The sequence below is a fragment of the Nematolebias whitei genome, chromosome 17 (genome assembly GCF_014905685.2).
Source record: "Nematolebias whitei isolate Nwh7 chromosome 17, NemWhi1, whole genome shotgun sequence".
Classification (NCBI taxonomy): Eukaryota; Metazoa; Chordata; class Actinopteri; order Cyprinodontiformes; family Rivulidae; genus Nematolebias; species Nematolebias whitei.
Genome location: NC_056514.1, coordinates 12,196,348 through 12,205,844, shown reverse-complemented (window position 1 = coordinate 12,205,844; position 9,497 = coordinate 12,196,348). Strand labels below are relative to the sequence as shown.

The 9,497-nt window shown below is 46.9% G+C and overlaps 1 protein-coding gene across 1 annotated transcript in view; it reads right to left on the bottom strand.

The window, feature by feature from the left end:
* Window positions 1-1,092: 1,092 nt before the first annotated feature.
* The window catches only part of LOC119424124 (zinc finger protein 2-like), a 24,551-nt gene continuing 16,146 nt past the window's right edge, over window positions 1,093-9,497 (bottom strand). Inside the window, exon 6 of the mRNA XM_037691592.1 lies at window positions 1,093-2,984. Within this exon, the coding sequence (XP_037547520.1) occupies window positions 1,093-2,984 (1,892 nt within the window). The remainder of the gene's footprint in view (window positions 2,985-9,497) is intronic.

Sequence of the window (9,497 nt, the reverse complement as noted above, 5' to 3'; positions counted from 1 at the left end):
TTGAATTTTAATTTGGAAGACAAAAGTCGATAGGTACATTTGGACATCAAAGGGTTAACTCTTCACAAAGCTGCAGCAGGAGAAATGTGTGCGTGCGTGGCAGAGAACAGAGCTCAGCTGATCAGCTGCAGGAGGGAGATTCTCCCTGCACTTGTGGGCTTCACACATGGTGCAAAATCCATCCATCCATTATCTTTTACCCGCTTCTTCCATTTTGGGTCGTGGGAGTCGCCGGTGCCCATGTCCAGCAATCACTGTGTGAGGGGCGGGGGACACCCTGGACAGGTCTCCAGTCCATCACACAGAGACAAACGAGACAAACTCTCTAATTATTACATTTTAACACTTTTATATTTTGTGATTATGATGATTTTTACGATGTGACATACTTTGAATTTTAAGTTGGAAGACAAAAGTCGATCGGTACATTTGGACATACCCCGGAGTGTATTCGCGTGTGTGCGGTGAGCTCGCTCAGTCTAATGAATAATTCACTCTCTCACCTAGAGACACTTTAGAGTCACCATTCAGACTAACATGCATGTTTTTGGTCTGTGGGAGGAAACCGGAGTACCCGGAGAAAACCCACGCATGCACGGAGAGAACATGCAAACTCCACCCAGAAAGGCCCCGGGATTTGAACCCGGGACCTGCACGCTGAGAGGCAGCAGCTCTACCAGTTGCACCACCGTGCTGCCCTGGTGCAAAATCTTTTAAAATAATTTATTTAAAATAAACAACCCAAGGCTCATCCATCAATCAGCCAGTTGCGTCACGTCCAATCTTATTTTGAAAAACCACAAAAGAGCGAGTCTGCAAAAGTCAAACTGCAAAGTAACGAGGGACTACTGTAATAAATTTGCTTCAATGTTTATTTTTTGGCACCTCTAACAACAAACTCTTTTAAGCTTCTGCACCAGTTTAGATATTTTCTAACCATCCACCATTAAAACTCCTTACCTTGTCTTGTACTTTAACGCAGCTTTTAACACACATGACGGCAGTCACTGGTTCAGCATGAGTGGTTTATACAGAAGTCTGCAGAGTTGAAAAATGATTGTCTTTCTTTCACCTGAAGCTTCCAGACAGAAGTTAAGGTTTATATAAGCCATGTAAAAGCCTTTTGTGTCGAAGAAGACTGTAGAGCTTGAGGAAAGCCTTCCCACACACTACACAAACACAGGGTCTTTCCCCGGAGTGTATTCGCGTGTGTGCGGTGAGCTCGCTCAGTCTAATGAAGCCTCTTCCACACGTGTCACATCGAAAAGGCCTCTCCGTACTGTGGTGAAACAAAACATGCCTCTTTACTTCACTCGTTGATTTGAAAGTTTTGTTGCAATCCGTTATCGTGCACTTGTAAGGTCTCTCGCCCGTGTGAATCAACTTATGTCGGGGCAACGCTGATGACGACACCATCTTTGCACAGTAGGGGCACGGATACCGAAACAGCTCGATGAGGTGTTTGCTCCGCTGGTGTTTGTTCAGGGACCCTCTCTCTTTGAAGGATTTGTCGCACTGAGAGCAGCCGTACTTCTTTTCGCTTCGGGACGCGCTGTGGAGGTGTCTCAGGTGGCGGAGCAGGTTGGACTTGCGGGAGAACGTCTTGCCGCAGTCAGAGCACAGGTACGGTTTTTCTCTGGTGTGGACCTTCTGGTGGGACACGAGGTCCGAGTCCGATCGGAACTTCAAGTCGCACTGAGCACACTGAAATGGCAGGTGACCTGTGTGCTGCCACTCGTGTCTGATCAGGAAGCGCAGCTTGGACAAGGTTTTGGGACAGTGGCTGCAGATGAAGGGACGGCTGATTTTGTGGGCGTTCTCATAGTGACGGATCAAGTGCTTGAAGACGATAAAGGAGAGACTGCAGCGGGGGCACTGATACGGCGTGTGGGACGTTTTGTGCCTCGCCAAAGTCTCCGTGTCTCGTAGGACCCTGCGGCACACGTGGCAGTACAGCTCATGGTGCGTCATCATGTGCTTCTGTAAAGAAACCTTATACCTGAACTCTGTTCCACATTTGTCACATCTGGAAAGGTTCTGGGTCTTGTCAGGCTGGTCCACTTTGGCTTTCTGCTGGATGTAGTCGAAGCAGGTCTTCTTCAGGTGCTGCAGGAGAGATGTCAGGCGTTCATATCTGGTGTCACACTGAGGACAGGCGTAATCCTGGTTGGGGAAGTGTGTCTTCATGTGCGTGCGCAGGCTTGTGTTTACGTTCTCGTTGCAGAAAAAACACAAGAAGCTACGAGGCTTCTTCAGAACGTTTTCCTTTACGTTGGTGTTTTGTCTCAAAGCGGAGGCGTCGTCGTCTGAGGAGCCTCCATCAAAAACGCCGGCATTAGAAGAATTGTCCTGATCGGAATAGAAGGACCACGAGTCAGCCTTGCTGTCAGCTCGACGGGAGTCCTCGGAGTAGTAAGACCACGAGTCGTCTTCACTGCGTGTGCTGGCAGGAGCTATGAACGAAGGGTCCGCATCGTTATCCGAGCCTTCAGGCGAACCTTCGCTCGACTCTGCTGATTTCTGGGAGGTGGGCTTGTAAGTATCCTCGTCAATGAGTCGTCTTTTCTCTTCCTGCAAAAACTTTTTCATCCCAAGACCTCGGTTTGGTCTCGCAAACCGAGAACGTGTGGACGCCGGTCTGTTGAGTCTTTCTAGCTGAAGAGAGCATTCCTTGAGAAGGCTCGGCGTGGGCTCCCCTCCGCTTTCAGGGGCAGTTTCATCAGGTCTACTTTGGTCCTCTGAAAGCATCAGTGCTCCGTTCTTCCCGGGAGTCAAATCATTTTTGTCCATGCTTGTCTCACAAGTCGAAAGCTCCATGTCAGCATCAGAGCCTACCCGAGCTGCTGCAGAGTCCTCTTCCACAGGTAGCACACCTGGAGGTACGACGTCAAAAATATTGTTCTGTTGTTGTTTTTCAAGTTTCGCAGTTTTTACGAAGAGATGCTTGAGAGCAGAAATGATGCCGGGATGATCAAGAAACAGATCTGGAAAGAGAGAAAAAAATAAAATAAAAAATACAACAACTATGAAATCAATCAGAAAAAACTTAAAACATTATTGACTTTTTTACAATCTTTGGTTTTATTCCTGTAGACAAGTTTTCATGTTGCTTAATAAAAGGTATGTCGAAAAGACAAATGAAGCAAAAATCTTGTAAAGAGTTAAAAGTCTGTACATCCTTAAAAGAAAATTTAATAATTAACTCTTTTTTTTTCCTCAAAACACGCTTATTGTTGTCCAGGGGTTGAAAGTACAGACCTCTTACTTTTATCCAAACTGAAGATCAAAGAGTGTACACATATTTGATTCTCATGTTAGCAATTTAAAGTTTGTCAAATGTTTGTTTTACCTAAACAACAGAAACACAGTGGTGTTACCGGTACGTATTTATTGTAATTTTCGGACTATAAGCCGCTACTTTTTTCACACGTTTTGAACTCTAAGGCTTTTACAATGCTGCAGCTAATTTTATTATGTTTTTTTTTTAAATAGGCTAACAAGCCTCCTGCCACCAAAACGTTGGTTACGTACTGTAACCCCAGATTCTATAAGTATAGGGTATAGTATATACCCTATATAGTATAGTATAGTATATATACCCTTTAAGGCTGTCGCTGATGGGTTTTATCCTGATATGCGAAGCATCACACTGAAAAATTTAGTCCACGCCCATCTGCTGTGTGGGCCCCACCCGGTCCGTATAAATTACGTTAAGAGCGGGTAATCGGCTCCCAAATAGCTTTTTCTTCAGCCATTTAGGGGCCAGTGAGGCCCGACGCTTAAAGGGCTATGCCTATACTCATATAATCTGGGGTTACAGTACGTAACCAACATTCTATTTTGTATAGGCTTCGCCCTTTAAGGTTGTCGCTGATGGGTTAGGGGCGAAGCAGATGTGGTCCTCGCCTCACTGGGTCCATTCGAACACCGTATGAAGCAGAAGCTTGCCCAAAAAACGTCTTGTCACTCAGCTCCCCATGTACGTAATTACGCATTGCGTAATTATGTGTGCCATGCAAAGACGCATGTTGTGCATGCATTCTGAATGCATGAACACCCCGGAAAAGTTTCAACGGGGAGGGAAAAATGCTGAAAGGAGCCATGAACCGACCGGTTTACGGCTGAACAGTATGAACAGATTAATAATAACAGGAGAGCTGATTATTAATCAAATGAACTGATTGGTAACAATAGTCATGAACTGATTAGTGACAATAGAACCAAAATAACAACCACAACTTGTGACTGATAAAAACATCTCACACTGTAATGCATGCAGACAGATGTGAGTTAAACGGAGTTCCATGAAACAACAATATTTGTTCTGTAAAACACTAAGGACAGAATGTGTCATGGAACGGGCCGTCACATCACGTAGATAAAAGTGAATAAATAAGCAGGGTGTTGACCACGCGGTCGCAGTGTAAATATCCTGCATTGTCATACCATTATGCAAAGCAGTCGAAGATGCAATATCCCTGGTCGAGTGTGCCCTGAGGTTGACAGGAAGCTCTAAATCTGATGCTCTGTAGGCTTCAGAAAAGGCCTCACACAGCCAGTGTGACAAGCGCTGGGTGGATAACGGGCGACCTGCAGATGCATCTCTATAATGTACAAACAAATGTTGAATTTGACGCATTGCAGCTGTGCGCGCTATGTAACACGTCAACGCCCGCACCGGACAGAGAAGATGGAAAAACGCTTCTTCTTCTGATTTGTGGGGGGAAGGGAAAACCCCTCCAACGATATCGCTCTTGATTTAAAAGAGCTCGTGATGTTTTAGGCATAAAAGCTGGATTTGGTCTTCGATCAACTGAGCTGCCGTCAGCCTGAATTCTGAGACATGACGGAGCAACAGAGAAGGCAGATAATCACTCACCCTCTTAGCGGATGTTAAAACCAGCAGCAGGGCTGTTTTAAGAGACAAGAATTTAATTGGGACTTGATCCAGAGGCTCAAATGGAGCTTTGATCAGGGCTCGCAGGACCAGCGTTAAATCCCACTGTGGAGCAAGTGGGTGTGAAACAGGCCTGCGTCGTTGTACACCTTTTAGAAAATGCTTCATCAGGGGATGATTAAAAGCTGTTCTGTCTCCGAACCCTTCGTGGCAGGAAGAGATGGCTGCAGCGTACGTTAATCGTGCTGGTCGCCAAATTTATGTCCATCAGCTGTTGCAGAAAGGCCAGCACGTCGCCTAGTGGACATGAGGTGGCCTCTACACCTTTCTCTGTATACCAGCGCTGAAAAACTGTTCACTTTGATGTGTACAGCGCTGTGGTAGATGCAACACGTGAATCCTGAATTGTGCGCACTACATCCTGTGGGAGACCCATCCCTTCTAAGCGGGTCCGCTCAGCGGCCAGACCCACAGGTGCTGGCCTATTTCTGGGTAACTTCTGATTGCTCCTCCCACCTGGAGGAGAGCGTCCTCCCTCCACGGCAGTTTCCACGGGCGCCCCAATAGCAGGCGTTGCAGGACTGGGAACCATGGTGCGTTCACGCGCTCGGGGGCCACCAGGAGAGCTGTCAATCCCTCCTCCTGAACTCGGTTCAAGAACCGTAAAATCAAAGGAGGTGGAGGAAACACGTAAAGAAGCGTTTTGGGCCATGGGCTGTGGGCAACGCGTCGACCCCCGGCGGTAGTTCGTCTCGCGGGCTCAGAGAAAACCGTAGTTGACACTGAGCGTTTTCTCGTGTCGCAAATAGGTCCACGGCTGCTTTGCCAAATTTCTGCCACGTCTGGGCCATCAGGTCTGGATGGAGAGTCCAGTCCCTGTGACGTGGGCCGCCCTTGGACCTCACATCTGCCCCTTTGTTCAGAACACCGGGACTGTACACTGCTCTGATGGAGAGCAGATTTTGGTGTGCCCAACACAGTAGTTTTTGCGCAATGTGTAACATCTGGGCTGAGCGCACACCCCCCTCCTGGTTTATGTACGCAGCAGTAACCTTGTTGTCTGTGTGAATCAAAATGTGTTGATTCTGCAGCACTGGAGCAAAGTGGTGAATCACGTTCAGAAGCGTGCGACACTCCAAAACATTTATGTGGGCTGATGTGTGATGGGGCCACAGCGCCTCTACAACTTGAGATAAGCATGTCTCCCCCAACCTGACAGCGACGTGTCTGTGAAGACTGACACGTGTGACGTGGGTCTGCTGACGGGGACTCCCTCCGACAGAACCAGGGGTTTTTCCCAGTGTCGGAGGTCTACTCTCACGGAGGGAGGAACAATGATCATCCGTCTCTTTTGTTTTACTGGATCCACACACAGACGCGCAAACCACCTCTGGAGGCATCTCATGTGGAGTAAACCCAGCGGAACCACAGTGTGAGCTGATTACATCATTCCTAACAGCTTCATGGCGGAAACAGCTGTTATCACTCTGCCAGGTCTTACGTGGCGGAGCTGGTCTTTTAGAGTGTCGATTCTCGTTTGTGATAAACGAGCCCTCATGGTGGTTGAGTTTAGCTCCAGTCCCAGATAAACAATCGTCTGGGCCGGGAGAATCGAGCTTTTCTTCCAATTTATGGCGAAGCCCAGATTTAACAGATGTGATGTCAGCACTAGGGGTTGAACGACTACATAATTTTTAAACTCGACATTAACATAATTAAACTCGAGTACAACTCAAGTACTTGACGACATCATAGGATCTAAAGATACAAAAATAAATAAATAAATAAAACCGCAAAAAATGTCATTATTTACAAAAAAAGACCAACAAAAATTTGAGAGCATATATTATGCTCCTACCATTTATCATACTGCAAATAAGTCACAGGAAAAACTAAACTATTAGTTATTATTATTATTATTAAGCTGCAAACATGAAGAAACATGCAGCACGTCAAAAACAAAACTAAACACAGTGGGGGTCTCACCCCGCAGCGCATTAAGGTTAGTTTTAGAGATTAATATATTTAAAGATTTTTTAAAAATGTTTAGAGATTAATATTTTTTGCTTTTTGTTTGTGAAACAAGGTCAGAAGGAAGCTGGTTCAGTAGATTGGACCCGGTGTTACACCATACTCTGTGACCTGCAACAGTGCATGCAACACTGCCCCCTACAGTCACTTCCGGTAAGATGGCGCCCGTGTGCATGGCTTGCAATCCACCTCTGCTGATGGTGTTCGGATTATTTTTGCTTTGTTCGTTTTTTATCTGTGGCATGAATTCATTCCTCATGTATGAAAGACAACAGCTTCTGGATCTTCGTTTTTCTGTCACTGATGCCGCTATTTCGACCATTATCAGCGTACCTCTGGAACCCCCCACCCCCGGCTGGAGGACGTGCCAGTTTACCTCCGCTGGGCTCCTCACCTGCCTGCCCGGAGACATTGCTTCAGACGCCGGGGAAAACGTGCTGGGCGGCTGGTGAAGCTTAAAGCTCTGCACACTGGATCTTCCTCTTCAGTCGGTGGTCATGGTTTCTATCGCCAGCTTCCCGCGTGCCTGAACCAGGTAACTAACGGGAGTTGTCGGCCGGTGCACCGCTAGGACCGACCTGGAGGGGCTGTTATTGAAAACCTGCGGTCATTAGCGCACGCTAACTCAACCGCTGCTAGCTCCACTTTAGACAGTATCTGGATGTGTTTGGTCAATGCAAGATCTGTTACCAACAACTTTTATCCTCAGGGACTATTTTCAAAAGCTCGAGTTAGACTTTCTGTGCATCACAGAGACTTGGATGTCTCCGGGTGAGTCCAGCGCCTTGACGGAATTATTGCCACTGAACTGTTTGTATCTTAACGCCCCGCGGCCATCAGGCCGGCGCGGTGGTGGATTATTAACAATATTCAAATCAACTTTTGACTGTAAACAACTGCCCATCCCAGTTTCCTGCGCCAGCTTTGAGCTGAGCGTCTTGGAACTCGGACATTCACCTCAGACTTTATTTGTACTCGTATACCACCCACCTCGATCTAAGGATTTCATAAATGAGTTTTCTGACTTCTTGGCTGAAATCACACCAAAATATGAGCATGTTTTCATTATTGGGAACTTTAATTTGCATGTGTGCTGTCCTGAGAAGCCCTTGGTTAAGGACTTTTTAGATTTATTGGACTCATTTAATCTAACTCATCATGTAAACGGTCCCACCCAAGAGCGCTGACATACACTGGACGTTGCTTTAACTCATGATGTGACTGTTAATAATCTTGTTATTGGTGACAATGTTTTTTTTCAGACCACATGCCAGTCCAGTTTGAGTTCACCCTCCCCCATCTAACTCCTAAGTCGTGCATTCTGGCACGTAGCAACCGGGCAATTAACCATTTCACTGCCGCGAGTTTCACAAATGTTTATAACTCTGAAATGATCATTCAGCCCCCAGTGTTTCTCACCACCACTGAGGAGCTGGCATCCCAGTTCAACTCTGTCTGCTTAAGCCCCTTTCCATTAGTACCGGTACGGGCCGACTCGACCCTACTTGGCCCAGTTCTGAGGCTTTTTCATTAGTACCGGTACTTAGCACCTGTTACTATTTTCAGTACCCTTGGCTCTGTGGTTCTAACCGGTACGAAGAGGTACAAAAACGTGACGTCAGAACACTGTCGGTCACTGATTGGTCGGGGCGGAGTCGGGGGCGGAGTCACTGGATCCTTCAGAAACATTTCAAAACAATAATCCGCCATTTGCAATTTCTCGGACTGGAGCAGCCTGGACTTATTTTAAAGATTTTAAAAACAATACTGACAACATCTTGGTCTAATGTTGATGTGCTGGCATTTTTTGTGCTTGGTGGCCAACAACATAATTCAGAGCAAGCTGGATGGAGCTCTGCTGGTGTACCCCGATCCTCCCTCCGGAGCCTCCGAGCACCAGACCGGGCAGGGCGTCATCTCCCCGGCTCCAAGTTCAGCTGGTCACCGCGGAAGATCCTTCGATGTGCCGACTCGGAGGCTCGGGTTCCGGATACCAGCCTTGTGTGCTCAGAGCTCCGCTGGTCACTGCAAAGCTGGAGATGGGGACTCGCAGATGGCCGTTGCCAGACCCCGGCCGCGCATAATCATGAAGGCTGAATCCCGATCCCACCCGGCAGTCAGGCGGACTGGACAGTCTAGGACGGACGCTGGAAGCGATTTTTAAATAAAATAATATTTTGTTTTTATACAAAAAATGTTTAAAAAAATTGCTGAAGCGATTTAAAAATGATTATTATTTTTTTACACGTAAAATGTTTTTTAAATCGCTTCCACCTTTCGTCGCAGACACGTCTCTGTCTGCCTGTCTGCGTGGGTCGGACCTTCATGATTACGCGCGGCTGGGGTCTTGGAACAGCCTCTGTGAGTCACCAGCTGAGCTGGAGCTGGGAGGATGAGCCTCCCAGCCTCCTCCTCTCCGGAGGAGAGGATCAGTGAGACCAGCAGAGCGTTTAAGATAAAAAAAAATAAAAAAAAACGGTGCCAGCTTCATCGTGAAATCCTGTTTTCACTTTAATGACTGTTAACTCAGCTGAAAATCATAAAAAGACACAAAACTATTGGATCTCAG